Source organism: Melanerpes formicivorus, unplaced genomic scaffold (assembly GCF_026170545.1).
Source record: "Melanerpes formicivorus ecotype bairdi unplaced genomic scaffold, bMelFor1.0.p_v2 SCAF_68, whole genome shotgun sequence".
Taxonomy (NCBI): Eukaryota; Metazoa; Chordata; class Aves; order Piciformes; family Picidae; genus Melanerpes; species Melanerpes formicivorus.
The window spans coordinates 1,412,239-1,435,658 of NW_027142420.1; the positions used below are offsets into that span (position 1 = coordinate 1,412,239).

General features: G+C 48.2%; 1 protein-coding gene across 6 annotated transcripts in view; it reads right to left on the reverse strand.

The window, feature by feature from the left end:
• RYR3 (ryanodine receptor 3) overlaps nucleotides 1–23,420 on the reverse strand; it is a 230,660-nt gene that overhangs the window by 111,003 nt on the left and 96,237 nt on the right. For all 6 annotated transcript variants that reach the window (XM_068162895.1, XM_068162893.1, XM_068162894.1 and 3 more), the window contains exons 19-34: nucleotides 20,537–20,729; nucleotides 16,638–16,854; nucleotides 16,340–16,444; nucleotides 15,694–15,797; nucleotides 15,250–15,333; nucleotides 13,199–13,358; nucleotides 12,329–12,476; nucleotides 10,117–10,322; nucleotides 9,257–9,431; nucleotides 7,375–7,583; nucleotides 4,986–5,170; nucleotides 3,529–3,565; nucleotides 2,385–2,545; nucleotides 1,442–1,607; nucleotides 633–719; nucleotides 42–268 (exon numbers count right to left, since the gene is read on the reverse strand). In XM_068162895.1, the coding sequence (XP_068018996.1) occupies nucleotides 42–268; nucleotides 633–719; nucleotides 1,442–1,607; nucleotides 2,385–2,545; nucleotides 3,529–3,565; nucleotides 4,986–5,170; nucleotides 7,375–7,583; nucleotides 9,257–9,431; nucleotides 10,117–10,322; nucleotides 12,329–12,476; nucleotides 13,199–13,358; nucleotides 15,250–15,333; nucleotides 15,694–15,797; nucleotides 16,340–16,444; nucleotides 16,638–16,854; nucleotides 20,537–20,729 (2,464 nt within the window). The remainder of the gene's footprint in view (nucleotides 1–41; nucleotides 269–632; nucleotides 720–1,441; nucleotides 1,608–2,384; nucleotides 2,546–3,528; nucleotides 3,566–4,985; nucleotides 5,171–7,374; nucleotides 7,584–9,256; nucleotides 9,432–10,116; nucleotides 10,323–12,328; nucleotides 12,477–13,198; nucleotides 13,359–15,249; nucleotides 15,334–15,693; nucleotides 15,798–16,339; nucleotides 16,445–16,637; nucleotides 16,855–20,536; nucleotides 20,730–23,420) is intronic.

A 23,420-nucleotide genomic window follows, 5' to 3' on the forward strand; every position in this document is an offset into this window, starting at 1 on the left:
GCCCACATCAAGTCACTGCAGCTCCTTCCAGCTGTGCCTACCTGTTTTCCTCGGGGATGTGCAGTGCCATCATCTGCAGGGGCTCCAGGCACTGCACCACCCAGCCGTGGCGCTCGCTGACGCGCTCCGTTTCCACTTTCAGGAAGCTGTTCGGCATCCTGCTCCAGAGCACGGGGGTGATGGTTTGCACGTCGAGGCGAGGGGGGCACTGAGGAACAGGATTCCTCTCCTCACTCTTAAAGATGGCTGCTGATAAAGGCATGGTGTTCTGGAACGAGGAAGTGCAGGGAAATGATTGTTGGGACATCTAACGCTGAATGAAGTGGGAACAGCACGGCGAAGAACAAGCTAAGAACTCACATGAATGTCACTGCAGCAAGCAAAGTCCATGCACAAAAGCCTCAAAGCTAAGAGGGTTGTCCCCAAATGACTTGAGTTTACTTTGCCAAATGAAGTGTAGATCTCTTGACTAAGTCACTTCACACAGTAAGTACTTTCACAAAAGGCAATGCAGAAATCAAACAGAAAGCCACACCACTGAGCCCGTCTCCCCAAACAGATGCAGCCAGGAAGGACATTGCCCTGGCAGCAAACACAACTGAAAGAGCAGCTTTACAGCAAACATTTGATACCTTTAGTTTGCCAAGTTCAAACTGAACCAAGTTAGTGCTTGTGGGCTGCACAAACGTTGCTGGAAAGAGCTTTGTGTTTGGCTCAACCTAGAAGAGAATTGGGATAAAAAGAATACAACAAAATTAAAGCATTTAAAAAGGAACAGGAATCTCCTCCCAGAGTACCACAGGATCACAGAATGTTAGGGGGTGGAAGGGATCCTGAAAGACCACCCAGTCCACCCCCCCTGACAGAGCAGCATCACCCAGGGCAGGGCACACAGGAACATATCCAGGTGGGTTTTGAGTGTCTCCAGAGAAGGAGACTCTGGGCACAAGCTCTCTGGGCACAAGCTCTGCGGGCAGCCTGCTGCAGGGCTCTGGCACCCTCACAAAAAAATTCAAACCCCCATTTTCTTTCAGATGAGAGAAGAGCTCCAAAACAATAAAAGATGAAAAACAGCAAAAAATGACTGTAGCTAAAAGATCATTTTCATGTTACACTAATTTAAGCAATGATTGCCCTTATATCACAGAAAACATTCAGCTGACAAAAAAATGAGCACTGTAAACCCTGGTTCTGAACCACAAGAACTGAAAGATAGAAAAGTGCTTTTCTGGCCATATCTAGCCAAGCTCCTTCCCCAGCACCTGAAGCAACAGCAGGAAGCTGGGGAAGTGCAGCCTTGCAAAAGAGAGAAAACCAGAGCAAAACCAGCAGAGGAAAGAAAAAGGCAAGGCCACCACTGTCACACAAAGAGCACTCAGGCAGACTTCTGAAGAAGAAAGAAGAGGCAAAGAGGCATCTCCTGAGCTCAGTCTGGTGGTACCTGGTAACAGGTGCCCAGCTCCTTCCCGTTGGCCGTGAAGGACAGCATCCCAGTAGCCAGGTCCACGAAGCAGCCAATCTCCAGGTCAACATTGCTGCGCCCTGACCTCTGGGAGTTGGCAATCACATCTCCTCCCCACACCATGTAGCAGTTGCTGCGCTTCACACTGCAGGGACAGCAGGAGAGCAAAGCACAGGTCACTCTGAGCTGGACTCAGTGCTTCCCAAAGAAGTTACAGCAAACAGACCTTTATTAGAATAACCTTTATTGGAATAAACCAAACCAGGTTGGAAGAGACCTTCAAGATCATCGTGTCCAACCCATCAACCAATCCAACCCACCCAAACAGCTAACCCATGGCACCAAGCACCCCATCAAGTCTCCCAGACCCCCAGAGGTCCTTGGGCTGCTGTTAGATTGTGTCCTCATTAAGGAACTCCCTTTGCTTTGTTGATGTGAGCATCACAGGGCAGTGCTCAGGTGAACCTTTATTTATTTCCCCTTTTTTTAGAGTCAGGAGACAATTTCATGTGCTGCTCTGTGCTTTGGAGGGGACACTAAACCAAACAATTCTATCATCCACACTGACCCAGTATGGACAATGAAGAATCACAGCACAGTAGGGGTTGGAAGGGACCTGGAGAGATCATCCAGTCCACTCCCCTTGCCAGGGCAGGATCACCTAGAGTAGGTCACAGAGGAATGAGTCCAGGTGGGTTAAGCAGCATCACAAACCCCTCTTTCAAACAGCACATTAATGATGACTACACTCACCTCAGAGCTCTGTATGTACACAGGAGCACAGAACACTCCCACTCCATAAACAATTCTCTTACTCATTCAGATTCATGTTTAAAATATCCTCAAGCTTGAGAACAATTCACTTCTGACCCACAGTTTTTAAACACTGGAATCTTTCAGTAAGTGACAAAAGCAGCCATACCTCTCGTGCACCCTGCCTCTCTCGTCCCCTAACGTGACTGTCACCGTGCAGTTTTTATTCAGGTCAAAATTCTCACTGTAGAAATGGTAGTCTGGGGTCACCCAGCCCACCCAGACACAGGAGGGGTCTTGGCCAGCAAAGATCCGGAGGGAGTAAAAATACTGCGAGGAGGGAAAGAAAAATGTCAGCAACAGAAACCTGAGTTCTGTTCTGGAGGAATGGCTCAACAGGGACTAACAAACCCTCCCTCACAGCAGACCTGACCAGAGCTCAGCAGTAATCCCCCACACTATCTTCAGTAATTTCCAATGCTCATGAGTTAGGGAGAAAATCCATCCAGTGAGGCTGGTGCCTCAGGTCACACAGCTCTGCCCACTGCCACTGCAAGTCACTCCAAGGGCTTCCAACAGAGCCACTTCTAACAAAGTCTACCTCAAAATACCAAATATGATTAGGATAGGATAGGATAGGACAGGATAGGATAGGATAGGATAGGATAGGATAGGATAGGATAGGATAGGATAGGATAGGATAGGATAGGATAGGACAGGACAGGACAGGACAGGACAGGATAGGATAGGATAGGATAGGATAGGATAGGATAGGATAGGACAGGACAGGACAGGACAGGATAGGATAGGATAGGATAGGACAGGATAGGATAGGATAGGATAGGACAGGATAGGATAGGTTGGGAGAGACCTTCGAGATCACCGCACCCAGCCTATCACCCAACACCACCTAATCAACCAAACCATGGCACCAAGCACCATATCAAGTCTCCTCCTGAACACCCCCAGTGATGGTTACTCCACCACCTCCCTGGGCAGCCCATTCCAATGGGCAATCACTCTCTCTGTGTAGAATTTCCTCCTCACCTCCAGCCTAAACCTCCCCTGGCACAGCCTGAGACTGTGTCCTCTTGTTCTGGTGCTGGGTGCCTGGGAGAAGAGACCAACCTCTGCCTGTCTACAACCTCCTAGGTAGTTGTAGACAGCAAGAAGGTCTCCCCTGAGCCTCCTCTTCTCCAGGCTAAGCAACCCCAGCTCCCTCAGCCTCTCCTCACAGGGCTGTGCTCCAGACCCCTCCCCAGCTTTGTTGCCCTTCTCTGGACACCTCCCAGCAAGTCACAGCATTTACTTACTATAGTAGAAGGAGCAGCAATTTCTTGGCTGTGCTTTCTAAGGGTAAAGGAACAGCAGGAAATTAGTTTGTTGCCTCAAAAGACAGTAAAAAAGAGCACTCATTATCAAGCCAAGTGTACTCAGGAGCTGCCTCCTGTTTGCTAGTATGCACAAGGAAATTAAGTATGCAGAGACTGTACAGGACACAAACACACAGCTAAAATAATTGATTGCAGTTAAGGCAGCAGAGAGAGACATTTACAGCAATTAACTAATGATGAGGGCAGTGCTGGAAAGTGCTGAACTCAGTGGAACCTTCTATCTTCAAAATTCTGCCCCACAGGCTTTTTTACTTTGCAGGGATTAGTCAATTTCCCAACAGCAATGAGCTGTATTCACAACAATCTAGATCGGCACTAATCCAGTGGGCAAAAGAGTCTGAGCTGCTTCTACAGCTCAGCTGGAAGAGCTTTGCACATCCAAATGATCTGGAGGGAATGCAGCTGCTAGAAACCTTGTGATGCACCTTTTCAGAAGCCTCTTCACTCACACAATCCTAGAGTGGCTCAGGCTGGAAGAGATCATCTGCCCCAGCCTCCCCTCCATGCCCAGGGACACCTCTCAGCTACACTCAGCTGCTCAAGGCCTCATCCAGCCTGGCCTTCAGCACCCCCAGCCAGGAGGCAGCCACAGCCTCCCTGGGCAGCCTGGGCCAGAGTCTCAGCAGCCTCCTGCTGAAGAACTTCTTCCTCAGCTCCAGTCTGACCCTGCTCTGCCTCAGCTTCAAACCATTCCCCCTTGGCCTGTCTCTAGACCCCCTGATGGAAAGTCCCTCTGCAGCCTTCCTGCAGGATCCCTTCAGCTATTGGAAGACAGCTCTGAGGTTCTGGAGTCTTCTCTGCCCCATGCTGAGCATCCCCAGCTCCCTCAGCCTGTGCTCACAGCAGAGCTGCTCCAGCCCTTGGAGCATCTTTGTGGCCTCCTCTGCACTCTCTCTCCAGCAGCTCTGTGTCCTTCTCCTGCTGGGGACACCAGAACTGGAGGCAGGATTGGAGGTGAGGTCTGAGCAGAGCAGAGCCCAGGGGCAGAATCCCCTCTGCTGCCCTGCTGCCCACACTGCTCTGGCTGCAGCCCAGCACACAGCTGCCTCTGGGCTGCAGGAGGCACTGCTGGCTCCTGGGGAGCTGCTCAGCACCCAACACCCCCAAGTCTCTTTCTGCAGAGCTGCTCTCAACCCACTCTGCACCCAGCCTGGATTTGTGCCCTCTCTCATCTGGACAGAGCACTCTGCAGCAGAGCTGTGTTATACACTTCCTCAAAGCACCAAGAACAAACCAACCTCAGCACCAGCATCCTATGCCAGCAGGCTCTCAGTGCAACACCCAGCTGCAGACAAGCTTGAGTGTGCAAGGACACAGCCCAGCAGAAAGTGTGACAGTTAAACTGAGAGCATGAAGTAAGTAAAGCCAAGCCTAACCTCTTCTGGTAGAGATCAGCTGAGGCATTTTCCACCCCCGTGCTGAAGCTGAAGGATGAGTGGAACTCAATGGGCATGCTCAGCCGGCAGTAGATCATGTCTGAGTTGCTGTTCTGCGTGCCAAAGGTTTTGTGAGTCACTTTTAAGCGAGGTGGGCACTCGATGGTTCCGTCAATCCTCCAGATCTGAGCAGAGAAATGAGAAGGAATCATTTGAAAATGGTGCTGCTCCAAGGAGACCCCAGAACACCTGCATTCAGCAGCCAGTGATGAGGTGTACAGAGGAAACTGAACATGTCTGAAAGGAATTCATTTCAGAACTATGCAACCTTCTTCCCTGAGGGGGACACTAGCCTCAGGAGCAAGGCAACCAAGAGATTCAATACAGCCTGGCTACTGCGAAGATTCTCAAGTTGTTCCATACAGCATTTCAACATGAATGAAAAAATGACTAAATAAATACTCCAATAAAAACCAATCAATAGATCTATTCTGTTACATTCATTCTCTTTGAGTTGCTTTGCAACAATCAGTGGGTTTCATCCAGAGTGAGGAGAAAGAAATACCAATTAGACTCCTCCAGATGATCATTCTGAACTCTCAGCTATTTTCCCTTGTGCTGAAAAAGGAGTGTAGCTTTGAACTCAGTGACAGAACATCTCAAAACCTTTAAAGGCAGGAAGAGACAATCACAGAATGTTAGGGATTGGGAGGGACCTCCAGAGATCAGCAGCTCCAACCTCCCTGCCAAAGCAGGAGCACCTCTCCTACGAGGACAGACTGAAGGAGTTGGGGCTGTTCAGTCTGCAGAAGAGAAGGCTCTGAGGTGACCTCATTGTGGCCTTCCAGTATCTGAAGGGGGCTACAGGAAGGCTGGGGAGGGACTGCTCAGGATCTCAGGGAGTGATAGGACTAGGGGGAATGGAATGAAGCTGGAGGTGGGGAGATTCAGGCTGGAGATGAGGAGGAAGTTCTTCCCCATGAGAGTGGTGAAGCCCTGGAATGGGTTGTCCAGGGAGGTGGTTGGGCCCTGTCCCTGGTGGTGTTTTAGCCCAGGCTGGCTGAGGCTCTGGCCAGGCTGATCTAGTGTGGGGTGTCCCTGCCCATGGCAGGGGGGTTGGAGCTGGCTGATCCTTGTGGTCCCTTCCAACCCTGACTGATAGGATGATACTTCAGGCAGGCCACACAGGAACACATCCATTGGAAATGATCCTGATAAACTGAAGAAAATACTGAGCTAATTCAGCTGCAATTCAGTGGAGTGTGTTTTGTTTGAGGAGGAGATGTTCAAAGCCAAGAATAACAGGCTCCACATCTAAACTGAGGTAAATGGCCAAAGGATCATAGTAAAAATGCTGAATTCAAAGGAGTCATTGTGGAACATATTAATATGGAATACTTCCTACAAAGCATAGGACATATTGTTCTGCTCTAGAGTAGGCTGTGTAGGGAGTTGTCAAATTCATGGAATCACAGAACTGTTAAAGTTAGAAGTGACCTCAAGGCTCAGCCAGTTCCAACCCCCTGCCATGGGCAGGGACACCTCACACCACAGCAGTTGCTCACAGCCACATCCAGCCTGGCTGCAAACACCTCCAGGCAGGAGGCTTCCACCACCTCCCTGGGCAGCCTGTGCCAGGCTCTCACCACCCTCCTGGGGAACAACTTCTTCCTAACATCCAATCTCAATCTCCCCACTTCTAGTTTTGCTCCATCCCCCCCAGTCCTATCACTCCCTGACACCAGCACCCACAAGTCCTCTTCTTCCTCTTCTTCCTCTTCCTATCACTGCTGCATCATGAGCATGAATGAATGAGATTTCACTCAGTGACACCACAGCTACACTTAAATAACCTCCAGTGAGAGGACTAAATCATTCCCTGGGTAGCTCACAATTAAATCACAGAAAACATCTCATTGGAAGAGACCTCTGAGCTCATCCAGTCCAACCTCTGGCTCAGCACCAAAGGGTCGACACTAAGCCACGTCCCTACGCACCAGGTCCACAGTGCATTGCTTTGAGTGATGCTGACTTCAGCTGAGTAATTTGCAGATCTCAAGGAAAAACATACAGTGGAGAAAGTTTTAAAAAGAGAAGAGCACAAATGTAAGATCACTCAGAAGCACTTGTAAGAATTCACAACCCCTGTGTCTCCAGCAGCTCATCACAAAGACACAGAGCAGTGAGCCGCAGAGCAGATCAGTGCATCCCTCTCAATGTGCCGTAAATGACGCCGGAGGTCGACAAGATCACCAGGAACTATCTAGGAGTGACTTGGTAGATTTGTATGACAAACTGTCTGCTGACAGTAAGTCTTAGTGAGGGTTTAATGCCTCAGCTTGCTAAGCAAACAGTGGGTGAGCAGGTGCTGCCCAGCAGGCAACCTTACCGCGATGTGCGGATGGCTCTTTGGCACGTTGACAAAGGTCGGCAAGCGCTTGCTGAACCACATGGCGACGTCTCGGTTCATGTTGACGGCAAAAGGCTCAAAACCTTCTTGAAGGCCACACATTGTGTAAAACTTGAAGGTGCTGGCATCCATCCCCAGGTTCATGCGCCCGATCTGAGACAGCCCCAGGGCACAAATTGGAACAAACCCTAAGGGAAGGACAGCAAAGCCAGCGGTCATTTATTCTGGGATCACCGGCGTTCTATTTCAGATCCAGCCAATGGGAACTCAACTCTAGCCCCTGCAAGTAATGCACATGAAGTGGTGACTGCATCAAAGCCTTAAAGACACCTTCAGTACTAATGTCTAAGTACAACAGAATTGCTCCCCCAGCCCGGGGACTTAGGCGCTGAGTGGGCATCGCACACACTACCCTGTTGGCTTAAAGGCTCCTTCAGCCTAACAACTGTTATTAGTAAGCAGCAGGTTTGTGTCAAACCCAGGCAAAAAGGTCAAGGCAAGAGGCAGTTTTCTGGACAATCAGGTTTGAAAAAACCAAGACCTGTTCAAGTCATTTACTGGAAGCAAAACATGCCCTCACACAATGAGCTGGGCAGAGGGAGACAGAGCTGGATCGAAGCTGGTAACAAATGTTAGGTGTGCTCTCTGAGGGCACTGACGTTGCAGGGGACTTCTGAGACAAGGTTCAGGTGTCTCCATAAACTCTGTCATCAGTAGCTATGAATTTGTTGCCAGCCTCTACCCCTCCATCACTCATGATGGACAAATACAGACTTGTTTAATGCTGGCATGTTTTATGACTGAACCTTTGGTCTCTGTGTATGTGCAGCAAGGGGTGCAAGGCTGTTGAATCATTCCTCCATCTCTCAAGAAACAGAACTTGCAGTAACTTCAGGAGAGAGCCAGCAGTTCAATGTCTAAAGGAGACATTTTCTCTCCTACACTTCAACTTTAAGCCTTTAGAACTCTTCAGGTAGCCCCTCATTCCCTGTCATTAAAAAGCCCTGTGTCAATGGTCAGACCCAAGAAGGACAGTGAGCCATCACAAAGTCCTCTGGCAACTACCAACAGACATGAAGTCACAACTGATTGGAGGAGATACTCCTCCAAAGAAAATGTCAACTAAACAGTGAAACATAGCTGCCTGAAGATATTCCCTGTCTCATTCAGTACAGTCACACAGACACTGCACTGCAAAAAAGCAACAGCCCAAAAGAGGAGAAATGCAGAGAAGCTATGAATAGGACAGAGAAAAAACCCCACAACAAATAACCCCCTCCCCCCCCAGACAAAGCAAACCACCCAGCAAAATGAGACTCAATTTGTGTTGTATAGATTTGTGTCCCCCCACACAGTGCTCATTTAGTCCTTCCCAGACAAGACCACTGTGCATGGAGGTGGCAGTGAGCGAACCAGTGACTGTTCTTCAGCTTCTGGGCAATTCTTCATGCTGGAGGTTCACTCCTGAGAGTGAGCCTAGCAGTGCTCAAGAAAAAATTACCCATTCTGATTATTAAAATTCTCTTAATAACTGCGTGTGGCCAAAGGGAAAAAAGGGAAATCAATTTGTGCCACAGAAGTGCTCTCACAATCGATTCCCATGAAGCTATAGATAGCACAGCTGGCAGCCTGACAGCAGTGAAATATGATTTCCCAGCTTACCAAGCCATTCACAGAATCACTATGGTTGGAAAAGACCTTTAAGATCATTAAGTCCAACTCACTGTGGTTGGAAAAGACCTTTCAGACCATGGACTGGCTGCTACCACACCATACCCTCGAGCACCATCCCCAGACAGCTGGCAACTAAGCGATGGCAAAGCAGCTCTCCTGCTATTGTTAACAACAAAAAGAAAATTACCACTTTCTACTCCAAAGTCAGCAAATGCAAGTTCTGAACCTTTACTGGTTATGAGCAACTCCCCATTCAGAGTAAAGATAATTGATTTGTCATCCAAGTTTATCATGCAGCCAACCACATCTCCTGGCTGCCAGCTTCGTCCGAAGAATCCACTGCCTTGATGCCAACGCTGGCCCTAAACAACAAAAGGAAGCACATAAAACACCCAGGCTAAAATCAAAACCAAGCAGCAACATAAAACAATGTAAAACAAACAAACATTTCACCTTCCAGGATCCCAAAGTCATTTGCAAACAGTACTGATCATGGCTTTCTGGTAATTAATTCCATTGTTATCTTAGTTATTTCACACAGGGAAACTAAGGCACCCTAACTTCAGCCACAGGCAAACAGCAATGTAGACCCTGGGTAAAACCCACTGTTCACTGAATTCCACTTCTCACATGCATCCTTATGGTCCTTCAGGAGTCAAGTTTGGGAAGAAAGAAAGTGGAGAAAGCAGAAAAGACAGAAAAGGGAAACTGGCTCTGTGCTTCTCCTTCCAGTCACTGAAGAAACTTTGCTTTATTTTGTGTACCACAGAGCTAAAGTGAACGCTGTGTTTTGTTTATGCTCACAACAGCTTTGACTCACTTTGGAACATCCTTGGAAGACAGACACAAAGCAGCACAGCTTTGTCAGCATCATTTCAGTGACCAGACCCCAAAAAGCAGAAACCATGCAGCATGAAACAGAGCTCAGAGCTATCTCTGTACGAACACAAAGTATTCCAGGAGTTATCTGGAGTACAGAGAGGAAAACTGCCCTGAGGCTCTCTGCCTCACCCATTCATAGGTTGAAAAAGAGAAACATGTACTGACTTTGCTTCCTTCAAACACAAATGCTTGGTCATCACTTCCCAACTCAATGTCAGGTCGACAGCCCGGCCTGGCCCAGCCGACACGCATATCTCCGCCCGTCACCGCTTCAAACTCAAAGTACCATTTGCCAGACTTCACTGCGTAAGACTGCTCTACTCTGAAAAATCTGATCTTGTCAATGCTGACTTTCTCCACTGTTTGGACAGCTGGGAAAAGAAGCAGAGAAAGGAAATAATTAAATCTTCTATAATTAGATGAAACTACAAATGCCACTGTTTAGCTTTTCATTTGCCTCTAGCACTTTCTGTCTCTAAACCCAGCCATTAGCTACCACTGTGTGCTCAGAAACCTTCAGGAGGAGCAGTAACAGCACACAGAGGCTAGCACATTGCAATTCCCTGCAGGATGAGTGATTATCCAGAGTCTAGCTTCAGGAGGAGCAGTAACAGCACACAGAGGCTAGCACATGGTCATTCCATACAGGATGAGTGATTATCCAGAGTCTAGCTTCAGGAGGAGCAGTGACCAGCACACAGAGGCTAGCACATGGTCATTCCATACAGGATGAGTGATTATCCAGAGTCTAGCTTCAGGAGGAGCAGTAACAGCACACAGAGGCTAGCACATTGCAATTCCATACAGGATGAGTGATTATCCAGAGTCTAGCTTCAGAAGGAGCAGTGACCAGCACACAGAGGCTAGCACATTGCAATTCCATACAGGATGAGTGATTATGCAGGGTTTAGCATCAGAAGGTTTCAAAGTATCCTTCAGTGCAGAGCCTCAAGCACAAAACTGACTGCAGGAAACCTGAGAAGTGAAAGATGACTCCCTGCAATCCAATCAAATCCAACAGTGCAGCACTGCAGCACTGCACTGCAGCAAAGCAGCTTTGCAGTGCAACAAAACCCTGCCCTGCACAATGCTTTTGAAAGATGAATCAGATCACTTTTGAGTCAGCCTGGATTATTTTGGGGTTTATTTTGTGGGAACAAAAATGGTAGTGGTAGAGGAAGTATAAAGAAAAAACTTCCACATCAATTTCTGCTCCACTATTTGAAATGTTAAAACAATAATTCATTTCTGAGCTTGCTGCACTTCTCTGAGTGCCTCTTAAGAACTGAGTTTGACCTGAAGTAGTCAAACCTAGCTGGTCTGCTAAGCAAAACCAAAATCCTTCCAAATTAATTCTGCATGGTTTTCCTTCTTGCATTGTTTCCACCTGAAATTCACTACGTCCACTCACACTCCTGAGCTTCCCCAACCAAAAAACCATGGAAAGTATCACAGGACCACAGACTGTCAGGGGCTGGAAGGGACCTCCAGAGATCACTGAGGCCAAACCCCCTGTAGAATGATTTTATCCTGAAGTACAACCAATCTTTTCAAATCTGAGTAACACACAGCAGTGTGCCCTGGGGGCCAAGAAGGCCAATGGAGTCCTGGGGGGCATTCAGGGGAGAGTGTCCAGCAGAGCCAGGGAGGTTCTTCTCCCCCTCTACTCTGCCCTGGTAGGGCCACACCTGGAATATTACATCCAATTCTGGGCTCCCCAGTTCAGGAGGAGCAGGGACCTGCTGGAGACAGTCCAAGGGAGGGCTCCAAGGCTGCTGAAGGGACTGCAGCACTGCCTGGGGAGGAGAGGCTGAGAGCCCTGGGGCTGTTCAGTCTGGAGAGGAGAAGGCTGAGAGGGATCTGATCAGTGTCTATCAATAGCTGAGGGCTGGGGGTCATGAAGGATGGGAGAGGGACAGGCTCTGCTCATTTGTGCCCTGGGATAGGACAAGGAGCAATGGATGGAAACTGCAGCACAGGAGGTTCCACCTCAACATGAGGAGGAACTTCTTCCCTGGGAGGGTCCCAGAGCCCTGGAGCAGGCTGCCCAGAGAGGTTGTGGAGTCTCCTTCCCTGGAGCCTTTGCAGCCCTGTCTGGATGTGTTCTGTGTGACCTGTGCTGGATTCTATGGTTCTGCTCTGGCAGGAGGTTGGACTCAAAGACCACCAGAGGTCCCTTCCAGCCCCTAACATCCTGTGGTCCTGTGATGCACAAGGTCCATTTGCAGCTTGCATTAAATCTACTGCAAACCCACACTGCCACTAACCCAGACATTAGGACATTCATGTTTTGCTTTCCCTGTTTGTTTCAGTGGTTTGTACTCTTTTCCCTGCAGTGAGGGCCAAGGAGGCCATGATTGCTATTGCAGATCCATACCTATGTCTTGGTCAGGTGGCTCAATGCTGTAGCCATAGCCTGCAAACGTCCTGACAGCCTCCCGCAGGCTGTCCCGGTTGGACTTCTTGGTGCGTTCGTCTAGCAATGCGTATGGCACCAGGCGAGGGTTCCGCTTGTTCTTCAGGTCCTGAGCAGGGGGCAGAAAGGGGGACAAGAAGAAGAAGACTCTGCTGAAACACCACAAAGCCTTTCTACAATGAAATAATGCCACTTTCAGGAGAGACACAATACTGATGAGGAACAGCTCTAGGAATGTGAGCCCAGTGGGTAGTAACCCTTAAGAGGGAAATGAAAGAGAAGTATGGAAACATCCTCATGCACCCTGCAGCTCCAGCCAGGCAGCTCTGACAATCCACTCAGGCTCCTTTTCCTGCTCCCCACCCTCTCTAACCGTCACAGACATGACATTCAGTATTCATCCACTTACTTAACTCTCCCAACTGATGTTCCAGAAAACAAAATCTCATCTTCTTCACAAGATCACAGAGCTGTCAGGGCTGGAAGGGACCTCAAGGCTCAGCCAGTTTCAACCCCACCATGGCCAGGGACACCTCACACTACAGCAGGTTGCTCACAGCCACATCCAGCCTGGCCTTATAAACTTCCAGGGATGAGGCTTCCACCACCTCCCTGGGCAGCCTGTGGCAGTGTCTCACCACCCTCATGGGGAACAACTTCTTCCTAAGGTCTAATCTAAATCTCCCCTCCTCTAGCCTGAATCCATATCTCCAGTCCTATCATTACCCCACGTCCTGAAAATTCCCTCACCAGCATTCTTGTAGCTCCTTTCAGGTCCCAATAAAGTCTCCTCCTCTTCACATACTCCAATGGAGGTAAAGATGTCCTTACCTGCTGGATGCCATAGGTCCATCCTTGCTTTATTCTGTCTTTTGCCCAGACATTGTGTGCATTTTCTGCCAGTTTGTCAACTAGAAATTCTTGAGCAGGTAACAATTTCACTTCAGAAAGGTCAAGAGGGGCAGGTTTGTATCCATTTGACATCATGTAACTGTAAGTCAATGAGGGAAAACTTCACTGATCTCTGTGGTGGTCACTGGGTGAGGGTCAGTGACCCTCTCCACTGGCCAGACTCCTACCCTCCCATTTCCTGCATTACATTTGAGCACTGACTACAATAAAACACCCAAACAGTTCTAAAATGAATACTATTCTCTGTTCCTTTAATCATGGTCACTTCTCACACAGCAGCCTGTAAAGATTGTTAGCGTTCTCCCATTTCCACTGTTGTCCCTCCCACTTCTTCATTCAGGTTGAGAGGTTCCAGTTAGTGAGCTCAGTAGTTCTCCAGTAGGAGACACTACCCTCTCCAACCCTTCCACACAGAGAAAGGCTGCTCTGCTGTTTCAGACAGAGGCAGAGTCTCTCTTGCTCACACCAGAGGATTTGTCTGTCAGAATAATTCATGCAGAATAGAATTACAGAGTCATAGAATTGTTCTGGTGGGAAGAGACCTCTCAGATCACCAAGTCCAGCCATTCACCCAAGCCCTCCCAGGTCACCAGTACACCACATCCCTAAGCACCACAGCTACACATCTTTAAAATACCTCCAGGGATGGGGACTCCACCACCCTACTGGGCAGCCTGGGCCAATGCTTGACAAACCTTCTGGAGAACATACTTTTCCTAACATCCCATCTAAACCTCCGCTGCTGCAACCTGAGGCTGCTTCCTCTGGTCACAGCCTAAGTTCTGTTCTGTTACTGAAGAACACAGGATCAAAACAGCATTGTGACAGATTGCCTGCAGAAAGCTTCCTTTTCCCTTTGGGTTTTTAACTAATGCCACCAACTGGGTCAAGATCAGCATCTACCACAGCACAGAATTGTTTCTTTTCCTCCTTCCTTTAAACTTGTTTCTCATAGATAAAGCTGCTCAAGGAGAGAAGACATCTTGTGGGTTGCTAAACTGATGTTAAATGGCAAGTGTCCAAATCTCTCTTTCTCTGTGCAGGCTTTGCTGTCGGGCAGGGCTTTAATCTGTCCCAGGAGGACTAGAGAATCACCACAGACAAGGCTACAACACAGATTTAATCCTTGATTAATCTTTGGGCTGATCACTAAAGAATACTAAATCAAAAAGATCAACTATTTTAGCTCTGACTTCTACAGTTTAGATACAAAACCAAACCAAACAAAAAAGGCAAAAAAACTGATTATATTTGATGCAAAAATCTCCATATGTCTATTCCTTAGAAATGGGCAACACTGCAAGAGTCATCTTAGATACTCTGTAACTCTTATTTAAAGAAATGCATTAGTAATATCTCTGGAAATGTCTTGGGGAGGGGAAGGGAAGGGACAGACTGAAGCAGAAGTTATAGGTAAAATCGTAAGAGATATAGAATGGTTTGGGTTGGAAGGGAGCTCCCAAAGCTCATCCAGTCCAACCCCCCCTGCACTCAGCAGGGACATCCTCCACCAGATCAGGATGCTCACAGCCTGACCTTGGATATCTCCAGGGATGGAGCCTCAGCCACCTCCCTGGGCAACCTGCTGCAGTGTTCCAGCAGCCTCCTGGGGCAGAACTTGTTCCTCACATCCAACTTGAATCTGCTTTTTAAATGGTACAGTCCAGTTTACCATCAGGTACATTCACTTTCTTTGCTAGAAGACAGAGAAGCACTGAAACATTGCTTCTGACTTCACAGCATCTCTTCTACAATCAAGTCAGAGACATCACATGTGGTTTGAGCATGTGACTGTGTGTCTGAGAGCCACCCCACAAGGTGAGGTAATGCAGCAGCGCTCACAGCTGCCAGCACAAGCACAGCAGCACATGCTCTGTAAATCCATACTGGGTCTGGGGCCCACAGCAAATGTTTTGTCTATGCCTTCTGTAGCTACAGCTGCCAGGTGACAGTAGCCATGGGGTACATACTTTTTAGGAAGTTTGACTTTTTTCAGATCTTCCTCAGCTGCTGGATGAGCATGGACAATGTGACATCCAAGGGCCAGGAGGGTTCTGCCAACAGAAACAAAACAGCAAGAGTGGAACAGACCATGACAGCGTTCACCCATTTGGTAGATTACCTTGGGGGTTAGTATAAATACACAGAGCTAATGAAAATGGGGGAAAAACCAACCCAGGAAAGCAATAAAGAAAACTTTCAGAGTCTAGCAAGTTAGAAAGCTGTGGCTTGGAAGTGGAGCTACATTACTCCAACAAGAGGATTTGGCGTTATACTTTCAGCTCTGCAGAGCAAGGATGTTTCTAGACCACTCTGGATGTGTTCCTGCAGTGTTTTCAGATCTTACAACAGCATGAAGTGCTTGGAAAACAATTGCTAAAACCCCACTTCACTGAAGTGTAATGAGAGCTCACTTGAGGGTTTCAGTTGACATCTGCAGATTGTAATTCTTCTCTGTCTCAGGCAGTTTTGAGAACTCCACCAGACAGGGATGGTGCCGTTTGTTATCATCCCGGATCTGCAACAAAGCAGCACAGAGCATTTCCCTGAGAGCAGATGCAAGCCAGAATCAGAGCCAGAAATCAGTGAATCCTCTGCAGTCATGAGGGCACTGTAAACCACAGCAGTCCTCTCTGCTCAGTGAGTTGCTCATCATTATTGACATGAACTTTTTCATGATTGATTTATGGTGCACACTCTAAGTGCCCCTCCATAAGCGATGAAGTCAGACAGAACAGAGCTGTGTCATGTGTTCTACAGGAGCACACGAGAGAGCAAAGCTGGACACCCAGGGAACAGTTCTGCTGAGTGCCTGAGCAATATATGCTGCACAGAGCACTACTACTTATAGTACTACAATATGTATGTTCTTTATGTCCCACATTTGTCTCCTGATCACCATGCAGTGTCACTGCCTCCTGCCAGCTTGCACGTTTGCCTGTTGTCAGCAATGCACAGACCACCACCAAATACTCCTTTCAACTTCCCTGTCCAGCTTTTCTGGCAGCAGAATTAGCCTAATACAGGTGTCTGCACCCAGCCAGGTCATTCAAAACATACCTTGCCATATGTCCAGCCCAGTTCTATTTTATTCATTCCCCACAGCTCGTGGATATTTTCAGCTAGCTTGTCCCTGATCTTTTCGAGATGAAAAGGAAGAGCAATCTAAGAAAAGAGCAGAAGAGTTCAGCACATAAGAAGAGGTTGCAGTTACCACACTTTGTAGATCCAAGATCATTTAGTTCAGTTAAATGATGAACTGCTAAGAAAGAGGCAAACTACCTTAGGGTTTTTGTACTGTGAATTTGGATTGTGTTAAGGCATGTTTTATAAGCCCTTTATTTCACATGTAACCTACCTGACTGGTATCTATTGGGCAAGGGATAAAGGAAGCTTGGGAAAGAAATTGTGTTGTACCCAGCAAATCCCTCACTCCTTCAGAATCTCTCTTGTATTCTTTCACTGGTTCCAGTTTCATCTTCTCCTTTGGAAGCAATGCTTCATAGCAGGGAGCATAGCCAGCAGGAGGGAGGAACTTGAACTCTCCGTGACGTCCACCCAGCAGGAAGCGAACTCTGTGCAACAGGCAGGGAAGCAATGACACTCCTCAGTAGGCAGCACACACCAGTGCCATGAACAGATCACATGCCTTTGAACAGCAGCTACAGCAATGCAGGTGAGGTTCCTGCTCTGATCAACAACAAGCACTCCTATGAGCAGATGCTATCAGTAACAGCATCACTTACCCACTGCTATTTCAGACTGTGCCCCTGTCCAAAATTCATTATTCAGTGCAGCAGTGTGCTAAACAAAACCCCAAGTGCTTCTCACTCACAATCAGATGGTTGTAAGCTGTGAAATACTGAATGCATTAAAATGATTTTGCAACATGAATCTGATTTCAACTGGACTGCTACTCTGCAATGTAGGGACAAAGAGGTTGGTGGGAAACATTTGCTCATTTTTATCATACCAAGGCACTGCCAATTGCTCTCAAAACCAAAGAAGCAACTTTGCTTCTGAAGGTCAAGAGGGAAGGCTGGATGTCCATGTCCAAGGGAAGTCCCTCAGGAATCAGCCCTGGGACCAGTCTTTAACATCTTTGTGGACACCATGGACAGTGGCATTGAGTGCAGCCTCAGCAGGTCTGCTGATGACACGAAGTTGTGCGGTGCAGCAGACAGCTGGAGGGAAGGATCCATCCAGAGGGACCTGGACAGGCTGCAGAGCTGTGCCCATGACAATCTCATGGCCAAGTGCAAGGTCCTGCAGCTGGGTCAGGGTAATCCCAAGCACCAATATAGGCTGGGCAGGGACTGGCTGGAGAGCAGCCCTGAAGAAGAGGACCTGGGGGTGCTGGGGGAGGAGAAGCTCAACAGGAGCCAGCAGTGAGCACTTGCAGCCCAGAGAGCCAAGCAGAGCCTGGGCTGCAGCAAGAGAAGTGTGGCCAGCAGGGCCAGGGAGGGGATTCTGCCCCTCTGCTCCACTCTGCTGAGACCACAGCTGGAGCTCTGGGGCCAGTGCTGGAGCCTCTGTTCCAGGAAAAATCTGGAGGTGCTGGAAGGTGTCCAGAGAAGGGCCACAAGGATGAGCAGAGGGCTGGAGCTGCTCTGCTGTGAGGACAGACTGAGGGAGTTGGGGTTGTGCAGGCTGGAGAGGAGAAGGCTCTGAGGAGACCTCATTGTGGCCTTCCAGGATCTGAAGGGGGCTACAAGAAAGCTGGGGAGGGACTTCTGAGGGTGTCAGGGAGGGATAGGACCGGGCGGGATGGAAGAAAACTAGAAGTGGGGAGATTGAGATTGGATGTGAGGAAGAAATTCTTCCCCATGAGGGTGGTGAGAGAGTGGCACAGGCTGCCCAGGGAGGTGGTGGAAATAGCTCACACATTTGCTGGGATGGGTGACCAGAAGCAGCCTTTGTCCCACTTCTAACTTAGCTCCAGCATTTCTAGAAGTGTATCAGATGAATCTATTTCATGGACAGTGAAAGACATTAATAATGTAAAAAGGGGAGAAAAATGAAGCACCCAAGTTTGCCCTAACAGGATGTACACAGCCACAAGTCACCTGTGGGGGAAAAAAAGGATACATGGGGAGAAAATGCCTACAGTTAAGTGTGGGAGAGCAGGTGCTGAGAAGGGCTTAGAGGGGAAAGACTGATGATGGAATGATGAAGCAGACCCAGTATAAGGGACCAAGAAGTCACAAAAAGCAAATAAACCACAACAGGAGCAGGGAGATGAGAGTTTGTGCCCAGGGGAGAACATTCTCCTCCTGGACTCAGGAATGCCAAGTAATTAACTCCTCTGATGCTAGCAGACACAGACAATGGCACATACCCTGCTGCTGCTACTGAGTATGAGGCAAAAGGCTCTCACAAATTGCACAAACAGCCAGTGAGAATGAAGGAAAAAATAATCACATCAGTTGAGGTAGAGTTGTGACAGGAAAAGAGTAATTAACACTTTCAAAAGCTCTGCTACTATGCAGGCACATCACAGGGTCACTGCCAGAGAACAGATGAAAATTGAATTATTAAACCCTTTTCAGTCCTCTTGTTCTCTTTGTACTCTCACCTGAGAGGTTCCCTGAAGGATGAGATGCTCAAAACATTTTTTCCTCCCTACTGATCACAAAGGGAAAAAGCCCAGAAGGAATCAGGGATTTACTGACCTCAGAGGAAGGAAGATCTTCTTTTTCTTAATTGCTAAATATATGAAGCACCTCTAACCTCAGCTTTCTGTCCCTTAAGAAAGCCATAAGCTGTCTGCTCTGGGCATCCTGAACCTTCCTTGCTCAAAAATCCTCCAGGGGCTCCAATACCTTTGCTATGGGGACAGGCTGAGGGAGCTGGGGCTGTGCAGCCTGCAGAGGAGAAGGCTCCAGGGGGACCTCAGAGCTGCTGCCAGGAGCTGAAGGGATCCTGCAGGAAGGCTGCAGAGGGACTTTCCATCAGGGGGTCTAGAGACAGGCCAAGGGGGAATGGTTTGAAGCTGAGGCAGAGCAGGGTCAGACTGGAGCTGAGGAAGAAGTTCTTCAGCAGGAGGCTGCTGAGACTCTGGCCCAGGCTGCCCAGGGAGGCTGTGGCTGCCTCCTGCCTGGGGGTGCTGAAGGCCAGGCTGGATGAGGCCTTGAGCAGCTGAGTGTAGCTGAGAGGTGTCCCTGGGCATGGAGGGGAGGTTGGGGCAGAGGAGCTCTGAGCTCCCTTCAGCCTGAGCCATGCTATAAGAATTCCCACATGCAGCAGTCATTGTCCTTTCACTAGAAGCCAGTCTTTTGCAGATTTTCACTCCTCCACAGCATCTCACTCTGCTCCTGACTCTCTCTTCCAAGCCTGGCAAGTTGCCCATCAGCACTTCTTCACTGAGAAATCTTTTTCTTAACTTATTCATACTTTATATGGAAATGATGCTCAACCTAGAAAAGTTTGGCAAAGCTCAGCCTTACTGAAGAATTCTCCTGACTTATCTTTGTATCCTTCCTAAACTTGTGGCCTGTCAATACCAGCAATAAAGATGACCTGAAGAGAACTGGCCACTTTCTAACAGCAGTGCCAGAGGCAGGCTTTTGTTGTTGTGTCAGCTTGGTGATGTGAACACAGCTCTTTCAGCCACCTCAGGAGACTGACATTTAGAGAGTTGCTGAATGAGTTACAGATAAAATAATAATAGAAGCCTGAAAATGTGAGGTTCAAATCTCAGGTGTTTCAGCTACAAACCAGGTAAGAAATGGGGAACATGAGTAAGAGCTTCACCTCGCCTCTCGGGTTTCCTGCTGTGAACACAGTGTCAGTTTGTATGATCACTTCGTATTTTTCCTTAGTTGCTAGTGAGAAAGCCAGTGAGCATTTTAATTAGTGTCACATGTGCCTCTAATGTGCTTTGTTATTGCTGATAATTGGAATGAGACAAAAGGAATTTTCCCTAAGTCAGCGAATACCCACAGAAAAGAATTTCCAGCCACTGACTTGGTGGAACTGCTACCAGGCTCCCACTTCACCCTCAAGTGAAATCATCATTTGACAAATCAGCAGCTTCCTGCCTCCCTCCCAGCTGCTGGTTGGGCAGAACCAAAGCACCAAACCAGAACAAACTACACAGGCATTTGAATGAGATTGTGTGAGGAGACAGCAGAGGAAACAAATTGAAGCTGTACTCACCTGACACCTGCTGATAAGCTTACAACAGGGAAGAGGGACCTGAATAATTTGTGTGTCAAGACAGCAGAACAAACAAGATGCAAATGAAGTTGTACTTACTTCACCCCTGCTGATAAGCTTACAACGGGGAAGAAGAAGCCTTCTGTACTGAAGTTCTCAAACATGCCCTGCACGGGCTGCCCGTTAATGCGGAATGAAATGCTGGGGACACCTAAATCCAAGCAGCAGCTCACCACATCGTCAGATGCTAATAAGTGCTGATTGACAGATGCTACAGCTCTGGGCACTCGACCTAGGATAAAAAGTATTCAGTAATAAGAAGCTTTAAGCAGATTCTCACAGGTTTAAGCATGAAATTACTTCCTCTAAAGCAGCATCAAGTCTTGTGTCTGCAGTCACGAAGACATGACCCTGCCTTCATCTGCTTCATCAGCAGCTCTGCCTTTAGAGGCAGAGAGGGAATCAACTTCCTTCAGACTGCTGTGTGGCAGAAGAGTGCATAGACTGAACAGATCACCGGTGGCCTCTGACACTGTTTGCAAGGCAGAACATGCCCAGCTGAGGTCAGGCAGTTCACACTGTAGCCCGAGGCACTGTTAACCCTCTTTATAGAGCAAGCACTGATATATCCTGGGCTGGCTTCCTTCAGTTCTTTGTGAAATACCAGATCCACTTCTCTGTGAATATTCAGTGGTAAGACACTGGAACTCCCCAAAGAAGTTGTGAATACCTCATCACTAGAAGTGTTTATGGACAGGGCTCTGAGCATGCTCGTGTGGTTGAAGATGTCCCTGCTCAGGGCAGGGAGGTTGGAATTAAATGATCTTTAGAAGACCCTTTTTAAACCATTCTCTGATTCCATAAATCTCCTGGAGCTGTGATTGTGACCAATACCCAGGTTTGCAGTGGCATAATGATACATGAGTTATCAAAGAAATGGATCAGGAATTTACTGGGCCAGGTTTTGCTTACCAAGTACAAGCACACACTGAACAGGGGGAGCTTCACTTTCCCTGCTTGGGAAGGTTGGGAGCCTTACAACCATCCATTGGACTCAGTAATTCTAATAACAACTAATTAGAGATACCTGAAGAAATCTAGCTATACACCTTTGCAAATAACTGCAGTTGGCATAGGAATATATTTTTAGCCAGGGATTATCTCATCAGAATTCCTTTCACAACAATCCCCATGAAAACACTGCACCTCAGCTGTAAACCAAGTCTAAGCCGTCAAGCACTGCTCCAAATTGTTCTGCTTGGAACTTCATAGTATCATAGTATCAGTCAGGGTTGGAAGGGACCACAAGGATCATCTAGTTCCAACCCCCCTGCCATGGGCAGGAACACCCCACACTAGATCAGCCTGGACAGAGCCTCATCCAGCCTGCTCTTAAACACCCCCAGGGACGGCGCCCCAACCACCTCCCTGGACAACCCATTCCAGGGCTTCACCACTCTCATGGGGAAGAACTTCCTCCTCACCTCCAGCCTGAATCTCCCCACCTCCAGCTTCATTCCATTCCCCCTAGTCCTAGCACTACCTGAGATCCTGAGCAGTCCCTCCCCAGCCTTTCTGGAGCCCCCTGCAGATCCTGGAAGGCCACAATGAGGTCACCTGGGAGCCTTCTCTTCTCCAGACTGAACAGCCCCAACTCCTTCAGTCTGTCCTCATAGGAGAGGTGCTCCAGCCCTCTGCTCATCCTTGTGGCCCTCCTCTGGACACCTTCCAGCACCTCCAGATCCCTCTTGTCATAGGGGCTCCAGAACTGGACACAGTACTCCAGGTGGGGTCTCACCAGGGCTGAGCAGAGGGGGAGGATCACCTCCCTTGCCCTGCTGGCCACACTTCTCCTGCTGCAGCCCAGGAGCTGACTGGCTTTGCGGGCTGCAAGTGCACACTTCTTAAGAGCAAGTCAATTCAGCTGTCAGTGCTCTGAACCTTCCCTTCCTGCAGGGCATGAGATGTAAGAGACTTTCCAGCGCTGTGCTTCTGAGGGTCAGTGAGTGTTTAATTGTGTGCTAATGCTCTATTCACCCATTTCGAATGGTTATGCTACAGATGCCTCCCAGCCCACTCCCCCAAACAATCCATTTCTCTCATTTCATAATTGTTCAGGAACTGAGCTTTGCTTTTGCTTTTTTTAATTTGGCTGAAAATAAAATAAACTTGCAAGTGTGCACAGAGAGAGATTTCATGTACGAAATCCTACGCTGGAACAATGCTAATAACACTGAAAAGTCAAGCACACCCAAGGAAGGCAACGTTAGAACGAAGGCACAGCCCTAAGCGCAGCCTCGCTGCGGATGCTGCAGTTACAACGCTCCATTGTGTGGCCACCCGCTGTGGTTTCCTGAGTAATTAAAGGGTACTTAACTCTGTAGGGCACTTCAAGGTACGAAGAAACACAAGAAAAGAAATGCTCCTGCCCACCTTTCTTGAAGAGCGGTAAACAAAGCACAAGTCACAAACAGAACTAATGAGAAGACAACCATCATTAAACCATCATTAGTACAACGTGTGCAAGAGCGATCTGGAAGGAACAAGAACATGCTGCTGCCTCACTAAAAGCTGCACACACAAGGACTGAAATGTGGTTTGGGCTTTTTTTTCCTGCCAAACTTCTGAATGCTCATGATCTAGATCAGGAAAATGCCAATTTTTGATCAAAACTGTGAAAACAGAAGGATCCCAAAAGTATAACTGGCATAATTCAATGCTGACTTTCCAGCCCTGTCTGGATGTGCTCCTGCTCTAGATTCTGTGGTCTATTCTATTCTAGCAGGAGGGTTGGACTCAATGATCTTTGGAGGTCCCTTCCAACCCCTGACATGCTCTGATCCTGTGATTCTGTGATCCTGTGACTAAACTCTCAGACAAAAAGCCTGGTCTGAACTTCAGAAGAGCTTCCTGGTATCCTGGAACTCTGCCTGTAGCTCACTACAAACAGCACGCTACATACAGACAGGTTCTGAAGGGAAAG